We start from the raw sequence: 16901 nt of genomic DNA on the forward strand, positions 1-16901 counted from the left end.
TTCCTATTTTAAGTTTGCGAAATGATATTTGAACGTAAAGTGTCTTTATTTGGCATTTAAATTACGAAAAGAATATAAGTGATTGATTTTTTGGGAAATTTTTTTTTTCTAACCCTTTTTGCCAAAAAAAATTCAGATATGACCCCCTTTGAAAAAAAAATACCGAAATGACCCACTTTTGAATTTTTTTTTTTTTTTTGTCTTCTAGCGCGTTTCCGCCATCTGAAATAGCGGGACTGGCCGCCGGATCTGACAGCCGTCGCGTCAGGCTGGCGCTGCTTTTTTTTTTTTATTTTTTTTCCGTTCCCGCCGTTTCATCTGGCGGGACTGATTATTTTATTATTTTGTTCGTTTTTTCTATTTTACAATTAAATAATAATGATAAATAATAATAATAATAATGATAAATAATAATAATGATAAATATTTAATAAAAAAACTACTTTCCCCGCGGAAACCAATTACGCCAATGTAAACTATGACCTCCCGTGCTTTGCCATAATCCAAACATGCGAAGACTAAAGAAAGGTCGACCCAATAGTACCCGCATAAGGACTGAAATGGACGAGGAGGTGGTGGAGAGGACTCCAACACCGAGACGGTGTGGGTTGTGTCGGCATACCGGTCATATTAGGAGAAATTGTCCGAGTTTAAATAATCGGTAGTTAATAACGTTATGTATTATGTGTTCAAATAAATTAATATATTTTTATCTATCATTATTATTTGTTGTGTTTTATTTTATGTAAAAAAATGCTATTTGTTCAAAAAAAAAAATGTAAAACAATGCTGCCAAAAAAATAAAAAGAAAAAACGAAAAAAAGATAAATTATGTGCTACGGGAGGTCATAGTTTACATTGGCGTAATTGGTTTCCGCGGAGAAAGTAGTTTTTTTATTAAATATTTATCATTATTATTTAATTGTAAAATAGAAAAAACGAAAAAAATAATAAAATAATCAGTCCCGCCAGATGAAACGGCGGGAACGAAAAAAAAATTAAAAAAAAAAAGCAGCGCCAGCCTGACGCGACGGCTGTCAGATCCGGCGGCCAGTCCCGCCATTTCAGGTGGCGGGAACGTCACTAAAAGACAAAACAAAAAAAAAAAAAACCAAAAATGGGTCATTTTGGGAATTTTTTTCCAAAGGGGGTCAGACTTGAATTTTTTTTCGAAAAGTGGATCAGAAAAAAAAAAATTTCATTTTTTGGAGCGTGCTAGTAGATTTTCCACTAATAGTGTCACCATTGACTGTAAACCCATGTTTGACGGCAAAATGTGCTGTGGTACTGGAGCTGGCAAAATAGGAAAACGGCATTTTATGCTAAAATTCGGCATCTTAACTGTCGAATCTCTTTACCCTAAAAATAACTTTCACACTTCTAGTTCTGGTGTTGGTATGGTACTACCGAAACATTGGTTGCCCTTTCTTTATTGTCTTCTTGTGGTACCTATGGTAACTTGCCAAAACCATTCCTACTATACTTTTTTTTTTTTTAAAATGATATTTGAACATTCATTTTATGATAATTTTTGTGACAACTTTCTCTTTCATATTTACATTATTTTTTACTTTATCTCTTTATTGCTTTGGTTTTCGTGCAAATACCAATTTTTTCTTTGTAAATTATGGTTGTCCCAAAAATTGTCAACCAAATGGTTGTTCAAATAACACTCCTCTTTTTCTTTTTTTAGGGGAAAACCACTCCTAGTATTCTAACAATCATTATTTATATTTTTTTTTATAAAAGTAATTTTGATGAACTTTAATTATACTAGTATTTGTAATATCCGATTAATTTATATTCATGTTAATGTAAATCTTTTTTTACTAGTATTAGCAAACTTGGAGTCCTTCGTTTGAGATCATTATTCATTCTTTTAAAGTCATATAGACATAGTCAAATTACTTTCGGTCAAAACTAGTTTTCCCCAATTAATACACTCATATAATTAATACTTCATCCGTCTTAAAATATAAGCAAAATTCACTTTTTAGGTTCATTTATTTAATGATGTATGTGGTTCATGACCACATACATCATTAAATGAATGAACCTAAAAAGTCAATTTTGCTTATATTTTGACACGGATGGAATACTCTACTACTCATCCTCTAATATTTTTAACCCGAATTTTCAACTAAATAAGGAAATACAATAATGACAAATAATAAGTCACATATTTGTAAATCTTTGAAAAAATGAGTGACTTATTTGTAAAGAAGAGTTTCAAAAGAAATGACATTTTAACTTCTTTTTTTAGGAAATTATAAGGCAATACTCCCTACATTTGAGACAATACTTACAATTTTTTTTTTTCAATTCTAGTTTCTAATTAATTTTACTTTCATTCATTTATACACTTTTATTGTCCAATGTAAAATTGTTGATTATTTTTAAACAGAAAATTCATATTTGATTTTTGGTGAATAGAAAGGAAAACTCACCCAAGGGGCTATAATGGCAATGCAAAAAGAAAAGGGGGCAATGAGGTATAAAAGCATCTCCATAGGAAGAGACAACAAGAATTAAAGAGATTACTCCTACTAAAAAAAACAGTGAAATCGGTTACACGTGCAGCAAAAAAGTACCCCACACGCTCAACAAAACAAAGCGCGTACTCACACGCTCCACACAAACCTCACCCATGTTAAGAAAACACTTGGCACGGTCAACGAGGTAAAGTTGACTGAACTGGATTTAAAGCACCGCGCCGCCCCAGCGCCGAGAGAGAGCGTGAAAGTGGGACCCACCAACATCATTAAATAATTGCGTTAAGACAGGGCCGCCCCTATCCACGCTGCTTCGTTTTAAACCCGACACGTGGTACGAGGCTGCGTTTCTTATTTAACGTCAGTTAACTGAACCGTCACTTTTATGACGGCGTTTAAGTGTAAGACATTTGTCGGTATTCTCCGCCTCTTCGCCGCGTGAGATGGATCATGAAGAAAGTTGTTTGAATGTTTCGGATTTGATCGGACGGTGGAGAGTGGAGATGGGTTGAGAGAGTGACACGTGGTGTTTGGATCCCTTGCGGGAGACACGCACAGGAATATGGTGCCATCTTTAGATAGAAATGTCATCATCGTTCTACTGCCGTCCTTTCTTTTTCTCTCCCTTTGAAATTCTTTTCCAACAACCTTTTTTATTTGCTAATTAATTTTCATATATACTCTGTAAAAATAAAAGAAGGAGAAAATTAGAGTAAAGAAAAGAAAATAAGTGATTTTTATCTAAACTTTAAATCGATAAAAATAGGTAACAATCAACGAGATTATTATTTGGCTTCAATAGAACAAAAGTATGTTTAATCATACTTTGTTTTCTCTCATGGAAATTAGAATCTAATCTTGCCTTTTTTCGACGGTACATATACTCAATTATTCGTTCTTAATTTTTTGTATAAATGGTATACATGAGCAACTGAGATAAAAAAAAAAAAAAAAGATAATTTATTCCTCAGATTGTGTTCTAGTACATGAAAATGTTCATATTAATACTTTTTTACTTCAAAGGTAATTTTATAACCAACATCTACCAATGAATAAAAAAGATTTTGACTCAAGTTTTGATTTACCTTGTTGTTGTAGTGATTTATCGCTTTAGTGTTGGTTTTGATTTGTTGATATGTTTATTGAGCTGTAATATTTTGACAAGTTAAAAAAGTTGTTGGTTTCCACATCGTAACTATTAGTTTAATCAATCAAAATCAAGACAGACACACATCGAGGCGAAGAAATATTTATTCTACTCCATATAATAAGAAGCAAAATAAATAAACATCAAGATCAATATTGTTATTAATTAATGTAACTTTTTAAATATATTTACATCGGAGTTAAAAAATACCACCACTTTTTTTGAAAGAAAAATTCCACCACTTTGAAAGTCTATTTCTATGAACATTATAAAGCAAGAACAAGAACAAAATGAAGCATAAAAGTGGAGGGAGTAATAAATACTCCTTCCGGTCCTATTTATAAGAAATTTTTCAAAAAAAACTTTGGTCAAATATATAAGAAAAAGTTGTGACTTTTAAGTTACATTTATTGTTTAAAAGACTTTTCCAACCCTAATTTAATGTTTGTCCTTTTAATATTAGTGGGTATATTTAATACTTCACAATTTTTTATGAGGGTATATTTGTAAAAACATTCAAAAAATTACAACCACTAATGATTGTCTTGGTTTTGATGATCTTTGGTTTCTTTTCTTATAAAAAGGATCGGATGGAGTACTAAACTATAATAAATAGTGAGAGAAAATAATTTTTAAGAAGAAAATAGTTTTTTTGGTAAAAATATGGAAGTAGGGGTGCAGGTAGTTAATGTGTCCAAAGTTTATGTGAGAAAATAAAAATAAATAAATTTTAAATTTATTAAAAGATAAGAATAGAGTTTCAGAACAACTAAACCTTAAATAGTCTCTATAAATAGATGAGAATATCAGGAAAATAAGGTTACAACAAACAAAGAAAAAGATTAGAGATCACAAGAAAAATAGGGTTGTGGAGAAAAGAGGTAAAGGAGACAAAATAGAGAAGAGCTCAGGGAGAGACTCAACCGTAGGAATTCATCTATTCGATAAACTAGAGACTTACAGGCTGATGACACTTAGTTGCAGTGAGTCTTCCGAGGATGGCTTTGGAGCCTATTCCTCTTTTACAACTTTCTTTTGTGATTTTTATCGAGTCGATGCTCTGATCTGTGACACCAGGGATTGGGAGTTTATTTTATTTTAGACTCTGGTTTAGAATTCTTTAGAATTCAGTTTTGTTGTGGATGTTTTAGATGTGAAAATTTACTTCGATGTTTTGAGAACTTTTCGACTATGATGTTTTTAATATTAAATGGAGTACTTTTTTATTGATTAAGAAGTGTGACACTCTCGCACGTTTCTTTATTTTAAATGCATTTTTATTATAAAAATAAAATGTGGAAATTAGGGTGTTACAATCATCATTCAACAAATATTTGCATTCAAGTGCTAAAAGTATAAGCTCAATACTTGGCACATGAAGGCCAATCATCAAGTCCATTGAAGTCACGTTTTCGAGGATAGGAGTCGGAATGATCATGAACATGACTTCCTTAGCACGATCCTCCTTGAAAAACCATCTAATTAGTGAATTGTCCCAAACAATAGTAAAAGGTTCTCTTCGAGTATTCTCTCATCAAATCAAATTCCCTCACTATTAAACCAACAATATAAAATTTTACTTGATGAATTCTAATTAAGACCACAACACACACAACGTTGAGAAAAAGTGGAATGAGGACACTTCTTTTTCTCAACACTTTGAGCAAAAGTCAAAACATTTGTGTCCGAACAGAGAATTATCACCATATTATTGTCATCGTTAACACATTTAAAGACCCTTCTCAAAATAATCCTCTTTAGTTCATCAACGAAAACATAAATGGACATTTAACCCACCACACTCTCCTTGTACAACAGATTACAAAGTCACCACTATTAACTTTGGACGGACGACTTGGAGGGAAACTATTATGTACCGACCCAAAACCCATAAGGCAGAGAAAACGAAGGTCTAATCGGATTCTTTGCAACCTTGGATCCTCCCTGTTATGTAACGTCACAATGGCTATTAACAGTTGTCGAAGCCAAGCTCATTCATGAGCGTTGTCCATAACAAACCACCCATTACTCCCCAAGAGATCCCCTTTGTTGCATATAAAAGACATCCTTCACTACAATGCAAGGTACACACTCTCTTCCACTTGATAAATCTCACTTTTTACTCTCTTAATGATTATAACGTCACATTTTTTGCATGTACGACCCACCAACATTCATCTTGACAGATGATGTTCCAGCTCGACCTATCAATCTCTCTAATATTAGATCAATATATTTTCTATTCACTCTCTTAAGCCATCTCACAAATACTTATGTCAATAGATATATTTAAATAAGTCGTTACAAACAAATCTATGGTAAGAAATCTACAATTGACGGTTGACAAAGAAGTTAGTTTTATTTGTCATATTATAAGCCTAGAACAAACTATTGCAAGTCGTAGCAGCCCTTGATCAATTCCATGTGTAGAAAGTAGAAACAAAATTAGATTTGCCTAGCTTACCGAACTAATAAATCACATACATTTTCCTGATTTTATCTCATTCTTCCTTATAGTGAGAGTTGTTCTCTGTCTCTGTCTCTGTCTTGTTCGTGCTGTACTAGTTTTGATTATAACTTACTTACACTAATTTGAGAGGTTGATGCAAAGTCCCAAAGCTATACGGAATCAAAATACACACATTAACCACTGAAATTTTGAAGCCCATATTTTTGCCGAATTTTGAAGCAAGAGAATCATAAGAAAACAAATATTACTAATGGAAATACGCGTCATTAGAAATTCATATAATTATGTACTTTTGTTTTCAAATCCAATTTCAACGGTCGATGTGACAAAGAACCTCCTGAATTAATACGTTTCCCATATCATACATAATTGATAGAGAATCAACTGAATGATCGTGTAAGCGTGGCTACAACATAAATTCTATTTTTTGAAATTATTAGGACATAGATTATTGTCATGGATTTATTGTAATTTGTCTTCAAGATGGTAGTCATTTTCAATATATGAAATCACTTTGTCTTAAGTTGTGTGCCTTGCGTTAATATACGTTCGCACGATTTTACCTTATTGATTAATCATTATTGTACAGCATATCTCATAATTAAGTCAAATAGGATGCATAGGTAAATAATTTATTAGAGCATATCAAAACACTATGAAGTTACAAACTAACGGCTAGCGTTAGTGATTTACAAATATATTATAAATTAGAGGAAATTACACTCATCTCTCCTAAAAGATGCTTGAATTACACTCTTCTTCTCTCTTATGTTAAAATATACACTTCTCTCCCTTGAAAAATAAAAATTGTACTTCCCTCCCTTCCGAGATGCTTGAATTACAACTCACTCCCTTAATAATTAAATATGCATTACACCTTAACCTATTTTCACATAAATAGATATTTTTATGATTTTGATCCAACATTTAAGAAAAATATATTCATATTTGTTAAGATTTAAATGTCAATGATAACTAAAATTAAATTTTTGTTATTAATTTTATAATTTAGAGTATAAAATTCACTTTTAAATAACCATACTTTATCGACTTTAGTTATTTTTCACACAATTTAATTTAATTTTATGTTATTTCATATTTTTTTAATATGGTTTAAAATTACATGTTAATGAAATAGTGATTAAAAAATAGTAAAAAAATATGCATTTAAACTTTGATTATATTAAAATGAATCCACAATACCATTTTTCTTCGAAGTGTGTTAGATTTTTTTTTTTGCTAGATTATTAGAAATAAAAAAAAATATTCAGGAAGTAAAGTGTAGATTTTAGAGTAAATTACACTTCCCTTCCCCCAAAGATGCTTGAATTACACTCCACTCTCCTGTTATGTTAAACTATACACATCCCCCCCCCCCCCCCCCCCCCCCCCCTTTTATTTAAAATATATTAGAAAATATTGTTGAGGCAAAATCCCTAATTAATTTTAAAGATAATAAACTTTAATGATTAAGGATTAAATGGACTTTGATTAATTCCTTGGTATTTAACTTGTGCTCTTGAGTGCTTTCACTAAGACAGGAACAAGGTTTGAATCATACCAAGATGCATAAAATCAAAGGACATTGAATCCATGAACTAATTCTGAAGTTCAGAACGTTCTGATGAGAGTTCAGAAGGTTGTTCAGAAGCAACCCAGTTTAGAAGGTTGTTCAGAAGCAACCCAGTTCACAAGTTGTTCAGAAGCAACCCAGTTTAGAAGGTTGTTCAGAAGCAACTCAGTTTACAAGGTGTTCAGAAGCAACCCAATTCAGAAGGTTTTTCAGAAGCAACCTAGTTCAGAAGGATGTTCAGAAGCAACCCAGTTCATAAGTTGTTCAGAAGCAGAGATCAGAAGGTTGTTCTTATACAAGCCAAGAATCTCAAGAACTTTGATCAAGGTCATGCAAGGCACATGTAACATGGATATATGTCCAGGAAAGTACATTTGCATGGATCAATCAAGCAATAAAGGCATATATAAGGAACTATGTCAAAAGGATCTTTAATGTTCATCCAAGACTATGAACATTAAAGTACTAGCAATATTCCAAAGAGAATATTGTCCTAGATGATGCATTCACTGCACTTCAGTTGTATCTTACTATTAGGTTTGATTACATTAAAAGTTAAGTCTTACAAATCAACCTAAAGTAGGAACAAATGGAACATTCTGAGATCAGAATGTTCACTTCTGCACATGCTTCCAGCCATGAACAGTGTAGTTGGTGGAAAGATGGAAAAGCTAGCAAAAGGAGATCTTGCATCAGAGATAACGTGTACTCTGAACAAAATCAAGCAAATCTCCTTGAAGCATGGGCTTGAAGATTACAGATCCACTATCCTCTCTCTCTCTCTCTCTCTCTCTCTCTCTCTCTCTCTCCTGCACCAAATCCAAGACATATTTGAATCAACTTTATCCTACTTTTTCAAGCAACTTTTGATGCATATGGAGAAGTAACTTTTGAAGGATAAAACTTGAACAAATCTCATGTCACGTATGGAATGGACCCAGGAACTCACCAGACATTCATCCTTGATGAACCCAGATGAAGAACATCACGAATATCAAACATTCTGATGAAGAACACAGCAACATTCTGATGTTCATCCTGGAAACTCAACAACATTCTGATGTTCAGAATGTTCACCCAGATTTTCAAGTAAAAGCTTGTGGGGCCCAGGACACGTGGCATAACACCATTGTTCACCTTACAACGGCTATATGAGCCCAAAAACTCTATAAATAGAGATCAAAGGCTCAGCATTACTTGCACCATTGCAAAGCATACATGAAAACAACAAAGATTGTTTGAAGCTCTTGCAAAACTGAAATTGATCAATCTCTAAGGCTTTCGTTTACTTAGTGCAAATCAATACTCTCTGTTATCTAAAAGATAACTTCTCCCTTCTCCTTTGTTTGATTCACAAACATTCAACCTCCATACAAATTGTAACAAAGTCTCATCTAGCTTTAGGGGTACTAAAGTGTTAGTTTGAGCAAAGGTTGTAAAAGTCTAAGTGGTTAACTTAGCAACAAGGTGCAAGCCTGCTGAGGCTTAGAGAATACAGAATTGTAAGTGTTCAGGTGAACACATATTGTAAGGTGTAGGATTTGAGAGGTTATCTCAAGCATCATAGTGGAAACTCTCACAAGATTGTGAGGAGTGGACTAACCCACATTGGGGGAACCACTATAAATTCTCTGTGTGTTGATTCTCTCTTCCCTATACTCTTTACTTACTGCATACACAACACACACAAACACATTTACTTTATTAAACTGTTTTCGCACTCAGACATCAGAACGTTCTGAAGTCTGCTTTTAACTTAACCATTCCAAGTTTCAACTTGAGAATCAATTTTAAGTTACAGGTTTAATTTTTAAAGGGTCACAATTCAAACCCCCATTCCTTGTGACTATTTTATCTACTTCAAATATTTCATTCTCCTCCCTTAAGAGATGCTTGAATTACATTCTCCTCCCCTCTTATGTTAAAATTTACATTTTAATCCCTCAACAATTTTTTAATTTCTAATAATCTAGGAAAAAAAAATATTCTAACATACTTTGGAACATAGTTTTAAGACCCGGCTCGGACCGGCCAGTTGAACCGGGAACCTGACCGGTTCGAGCCAAGTATTGAATCGGGTATGCTATTAAACCGGTGTGAACCGGAAAGAACCGGTCAAACTTGGTAAAAACCGGTGACCCGGCGGTTTTTGAAAATCGGTCGGGTCAGTGAACCGCAATTCTGATATTTTAATAAAAAATCTTAAAATTGGCATGGGCAGGAGTTGAACACACGACCAGCAACAACCAAGGCAGAAACCTTAACCATTACACCACATGCTTTTTTGTGATAATTATTACTTTTTATTTATTATATTTTTAATGTTCCCTATACAAAAGCAACACCCTGGCCATTACTCCCATGATTTAAGTAGATGTTAATTTAACTCATAAAAAAACTTAATTTAACTCTATTTTAAATTATAATAAATCGCTAACGTTCCTAGTTTATCATATTTATAAGTAAAATACATACTTTTTTAATATTGTTGTTTATCTCTTTATTAAAAAAAAAAAAATTGTTGTTTCTCTCTAAATATATATTTTTAATATTCATTTAAATATGGTATGTATTTGTGTATGTATGAAATGTATATAAAGTGATTAATTTTGATGATTTTAACAATTGGTAGGTTTTATGATTTTTTTATTTTTATTTTTGAGATTGAGTGATTAGTTTAATCTAATCCATCTCAGTTTAATACAAGTACACATTTTTTATATAGACCGAGTTATACATCCGAGTTATCCGGTTTAATTCGATTCAGTTATGCGGTTCGACCAATGACTCATTGGTTCGACCATTGACCCAGGGACCCAGTACCCCCGCCGAGTCGACGACCGAGCCGAGTTTTAAAACTATGCTTTGGAAGGAAAAAAAGCATTGCGGGGGTCTATTTCAATATAATCAAAATTTGAATACATATTTTTCGCTATTTTATTGACAATTTCATTAACATATAGTTTTAAACCCTAATATAAAATATGAAACAACCCAAAATAAAATTAAAATATGTGAAAAATTACTAAAGACAATAAAGTATGGTTATTTAAAAGTTAACTTTATACCCTAAAATATAAAATATAAAATTAATAGCAAAATATTTCAATTAATTATCACTGACATTTAAATTATAAAGAAATGAAATTATTTTTCTTAAATGGTGGTTCATTAGTATATATCATAAAAATATTTATTTAAGTTAAAATAGATTAAAGTGTAATGGATATTTAATTATTAAGGAGGGGTTGTAATTCAAGCATCTTTTAGAGGAGGAGAGTATAATTTTTTCTTTTCAAAGGAAGGGAGGCGTGGAGGGGTATGTAATTCAAGTATCTTTGAGGGGAGGAGAGTGTAATTTACTCTAGATTTAAAGATAAGAGGGAGAGGAATATAAATCAAGCTTCTCTTAGGGGAGGGAAGTACAATATTTTCTAATATGTTTTAAAAAAAAAGGAGAGAGAAGTGTATATTTTAACATAAGAAGGAAGGAGTGTAATTCAAACATCTTTCAAAAAAGGATAGTATAATTTACTATATAAATTATCGAGTAGTTACATTGTTCTTATGGATTTTAAGTTGGTCCCTAATTATTATTATGTACACTACATTCAAAACATATATTCTACTTTAATTTAAAATTGTTAATGATCAAAATGCACTAATAGGTAACAAGGTTATTTTTGTAAAAATGTAATGTCCTTGAACAACATTCTTATATTTCTTAATATATGTGTAGAAATCTTACACGACATTCATTTTAAAATCGAGAGAGTAGCCGATTACAAATAAAAAGGTTGATAGCAAACATTGGATAAGCATGTTGATAGTAAATGCCAAATAAGCTTTTCCATCTGTTTCAAAATGATGTCGTTTAAGATTTTTACACACAAATCAAGAAATGCATTAACTAAAAAAAAGAGATGTTTTTTTTTTTGCCAAATTATCATTAATTTATGAAAACAACACTAATATTATAGTGTAAAATAAAAGAAATAATAATAAAATAAAAATTTTGGTATAGACTTCGGATGATCGATTTTGAATTATGTAAAATTAACACATGAACCAATTGTGTGGTAGAGTTTGATTTTTTTTTTTTGTGGTGATTTTTTTTGGTGGTGGTGGTTGAGTTTGATTGATTTGAACCAAAATATGAAAAAACCATCAAATTATTTTGATTGTACCCTCAGATTTATTGAACAATTTGTTTGGTTATTATATTTTTAGTTTGAGTATGTTGGATCAGAGGTGCATAAATAAATATTCATTCCGTAAAAAAAAAATACGCACAAAGTTTAAAATTATATGTGCAATTTTTAACCCTGGATACACCTTTGGTCATAAACCTAACAACATACTTACCTCTCCGATTTTATGTATAAAAATTAGTATTAGAAAATTATTTGATGAGCTTAATTTTAATACATTGTCGGTGTAAAAAATTTACACCATTAATAAATCGAAATCATACACATGTAATTCTTAAAATACTATTAAGATTCAAGTCAAATACTAATGGTTGGAACTAACTGATAACATAACTTCTTCGGTTAAAACACGAGCTACATGTTTATGGTAGCGTTGTTGCACGTAGACTTAGATTGCAAATTTTTGCTAACCATATTAATAACAAACAAAATGTCATGCCAAAGAATTAATTAATAGTGAAGTGGTATACATGTGAAATGTGAAAATCTCCCGGTAGTTTTTTTTATAGATGTGGTATATAAAAAGTACATAGTGATCATATATAAAAGGTAACCACACAACTCATTGCTCTCCTTAAGAATCTTCATTTTCTCTGTAATAATTTTCATCACATTGCCTTGCCACTAAAACCTGTTTCATGATAGGTGGCATTTAGGCTGAACACATCCTTCTTTTGATTCAGACGGGACCCATGGAAAGTACCTGCAATAGTGGGTTGATCCAGTAACATGTTTAATTATACTTCATTCGATCCTATTTACAAGAGACAATTTACTTTTTATATACATTAAATAATTTATGTATTTGGTTTAGGTTCTTGACTAGATACATATATTATTCAATATATCTAAAAAGTCAACTTTATCTTGTAAATAGAATCAGAGGGAGTATAATTCCCCTATATTTATGGTAAATCATAGTAATAAGCCTCATAATGACTAAATTATAAATTTACATCTACGGGCTTTAGGCTTGGCTAATTTTCTTTCTCTGGGTTTCAGAGTGAGTGGGTTAAGGAGCCTTTTTCACCTTCGTTAGAATTAAATTAAAAAACCTAAAAATGCACATCAGCTCTAACCTGCTTCGGTGAGTGAAGGTGCTTCTTTGTTTTTTCATTTCTTAATTTCACAAGTATCTAAAAACAATATCCACACCAATACTAAGATCCAATATCTTTTTTGCATAAATCCAATTTTTGTTAGTGGTATTATAAAGCATGGATCTTGTCTTCTCTTTGAATCAGAGCCAAAATAAATTGGCACAAAATCAGAACCAAACCCAAATCTGAGAAATTGTGTTCATGGATTTAGAATTGGAAAAGTGAAGAAGAAACAAAATTTTAAGGAAAATAAAGTAGTTTTGTTTTTTTATATCTTTATATGAATCTTCAGGAGAGGGAGGCTGTGGTGATGCTTGATGAGCAACGGGTCCTCAACAAAACATGAGAGAGATGGGGAAGATGAGGGAAATGGGTGTTTGATATTTAAGGAAACTTTGTCTACTGATACTTTAATCAAAGAGGAAGTTAAAAACTGTGAGATGATGAAGTTAATTTGATGAAGATGATATGTGTCATTTCAAATAAAAGTTCTGGGATTTTTTTGTGTGAAAATGATGAAGTTTATATATATGCTGATGAAGAACTAAGATAAGGGAAGAAGATGAAGATAGTAAACCCAATAAATTAAATGCTGGTGGTTGATTATTAGATTTAATGAACTCGCAAGACTAATACCCAGATAAGAAATAGTTGGACAGTCGACTAAAAGAAAAGGTAGCCAATATGTAATCTTCACCACTCAAATTAAATAACATTATGTATCTGGCTGATATGAAATTGGTCCAAGATGAACCCAAAATTCCATAGGTCCATTTTAAACGAAACCTTCATGATATTGCAAAAAAACTCTTAACATGTGGGTGCTTTCAAATGTTGCTTTCCTCAATTATTGCCATCATCTTATTTCATTGTTTCATTCTTTAAAATTATGAACTGCTGTAGCAAATTCTTGGCAGAATAAATATACACACAATCATTAGCAATCACCCAAGAGTGCATGGTCAAACAAACACTTTGATTTTAGATACCAAGTTTTACATATTTACAATTTATGCTATCAAATATCAATTGCTTGGTTCACTTCGTCTTCATATCATGAATCTATAAATCATTCTACCCATGCAAACAAAATCAAATTTACAGCAACAAGAAACACAACATGCGGGCAATAAGAACACTTTCATGCGAAAACAACAAATGAATTCTCACAACCTTGTACAACAATCTCCAAACACCTCGGAACCCACATTCCCCTCTTAGTTTCCTCAAAATCCTCGAAACTCATCATCAACGATTCCTTCACTCACACCATGATTCACCATCACAAGCTTCGTTCATCCAAAACCTTCTCAAATTCCGCAGAGACAAACCCACAGAACAAATCGAACGAGCTCTTAACCTCACTGGAATTCACCCCGACAACAACCTTGTCCTCGAAGTTTTTCAACGGCATCGTTCCGATTGGAAACCAGCGTTTATATTCTTCAAATGGGTCTCCAAAACCAACAACTACACACCCAGTTGCGAAGTGTACAACGAGATTATCAACATTCTCCGTAAATTGAAGTGTTTCGAAGAGTTACACCAAGTGCTTGATGAAATGTCGCAAAGAAAAGAATTTATTAATGAAGAAACATTTTCCATTTTAATTCGTAGATTTGTGGCTGCACATAAAGTGGAGGAAGCTATTAACATTTTCTACAGAAGGGAAGAGTTTGGATTGGATAATGAGCTTGATTCGGAAGCTTTTCGGACTCTTTTGATGTGGATGTGTAGATACAAGCATATTGAAGAAGCTGAAACTTTGTTTCATAGGAATTTGAATAAGTTTGGGTTTTGTCGTGATATAAAGACGTGGAACGTGATTCTTAATGGTTGGTGTGTTTTAGGGAATACACATGAAGCGAAGAGGTTGTGGAAAGATATAATTGCATATAAATGTAAGCCTGATATTTTCACATATGCAACTTTTATTAAGGCGATGACTAAGAAAGGGAAATTGGGAACTGCTTTAAAGTTGTTCAACAGAATGTGGAAAGAGGAGAGTTGTAAACCTGATGTTGTGATATGCAATTGTGTGATTGATGGTCTTGGTTTTAAGAAAAGGATTCCTGAGGCATTGCAGGTTTTTCATGATATGAAGGAATGGGGTTGTTTACCGAATGTAGCTACTTATAATTCGCTGATTAAGCATCTTTGTAAGATAAGGCGAATGGAGAAGGTTTATGAATTGATAGAGGATATGGAGAGGAGGAGGGGGGATTGTTTGCCTAATGGTGTTACTTATAGTTACTTGCTACAGTCGTTGAAGGCATCGGAAGAAGTTCCCACAGTTTTGGAGAGGATGGAGAGGATTGGATGTGCAATGAGCGATGATATCTGCAATTTGGTCTTGAGATTGTATATGAAATGAGATGACCTTGATGGATTGAGAAAAACATGGGATGAAATGGAGAGGAATGGATTGGGACCGGACCGACGATCGTATACCATTATGATTCATGGACACTATGAAAATGGGAGGGCAAAAGATGCTATACGTTATTTCCGGGAGATGACATCTAAAGGGATAGTGCCGGAGCCAATAACTGAGAAACTAGTGATTTCCATGAACGGTCAGTTGAAGGAGAGAATAGAAAAACAAGGAGTTGAAGTAGAGGCATCTAATGTTTGAGGTATTGGAATGTTGGTCCAATTGAAAGAGTTGTTCAATGTTTTATGCATATTTGTAGTTATAATTGGCAGCTAGAGTTTTGTTTGAACTACATTTAGACGATCTAGAATTTGCTAGGACTTGAAACATGGGTAAAGCATCAGAGTGGGAAACAATCGTAACCTCCAATGTATATGTTAAGAGTCCCACATCGGTTAGGAGTTGGCCTGACAATTTGTTTATAAGTGGGGGCAATCCTCACCTCACAAGCCGGTTTTGTGGGGTTGTGTTAGGCCCAACTACGATACGATTTCTAATAATATATATATATACCCTGAAACATTAATCGTGCATGTTCATGTAACATTAATAGTTATTATTATTTTCTTGTTGAAAAAATCGGTCAAAGTACTTGATCAATGATTAGACAATATTAAACAGCCTCCTCCCCACTTGCACCGTCTCACAGTAGCATATCTATTTGACAGTGAAACAAACTCATGGAACATGTACTTGATTTCAGTTATTTTCAAACTCGAGATAACACGGATTCTACTATTTGGTACTTAACTAATGCATGCTGGTAATTGCATCTGCATTTTGGTACTTAACACATGATGGTAATTGCCTCTGCATGGAGCAGATATGTGCATCAAGCTCCAACTGAAGGGAACTGGTCTCTAACATGAAAGCTTCCTATTCCATCAAAGATGAAGCATTCCTTCTGGAGGATGGCTTGGGATTACCTACTGCATCGCGTAAACCTCCTGCATCGAGGAGTACCTTGTTCTTCAACCTGTGCTACGTGCATATTCAAGTTATGTGATCTCCCACGAGTGCATGATTTCACAAGTCTCTTTTTAAAGTTTTTTAGTATTATCATGGCTGATGCGAATCTGTCTTGGACAAAACCAAATGAAGGGTACATTAAATGCAATATAGACTGTGCTAATTTTATCAATGAGCACAAGCTGGGATTTGGAATTTGCTTTGGAGGATTTCATGGAGAATTTATCATAGTCCATTCAGCTTGGACAAATGCTTAATACTCAGTTGTAGAAGATGAGGCCTTTGCTATCCTTCTTTCTCTCCAGATTGCTGAGCTTCACTCATGTCTGCTCTGAATCATATATCAAAGTAATTGTGGATGCTATTAAGGATTCGAGATGCTTCAATAACGAGTATGGCAATTGTGTGAATAGGTATCTCTAAATTATAGTTGCTCATAGCAATTATTAAGCTAGCTTTTGTTAGGAGGCAAGTTAATAGAGTTGCTCAAAACTTGGCTAGAGCA

At 32.9% G+C, this 16901-nt stretch overlaps 1 protein-coding gene across 1 annotated transcript; it reads left to right on the forward strand.

Annotated features, from left to right (window-relative positions):
• Positions 1-14155: 14155 nt before the first annotated feature.
• LOC120578405 (putative pentatricopeptide repeat-containing protein At3g15200) lies at positions 14156-15896 on the forward strand (the record flags this gene model as incomplete). The annotated part of the gene is given in 1 exon segment (XM_039831097.1): positions 14156-15896. A coding segment is annotated over 1 exon segment (1473 nt), but the record flags the coding sequence as incomplete, so codon positions are not given.
• Positions 15897-16901: the final 1005 nt, after the last annotated feature.

Source organism: Medicago truncatula, chromosome 2, assembly GCF_003473485.1.
Source record: "Medicago truncatula cultivar Jemalong A17 chromosome 2, MtrunA17r5.0-ANR, whole genome shotgun sequence".
In the NCBI taxonomy this organism is placed as follows: Eukaryota; Viridiplantae; Streptophyta; class Magnoliopsida; order Fabales; family Fabaceae; genus Medicago; species Medicago truncatula.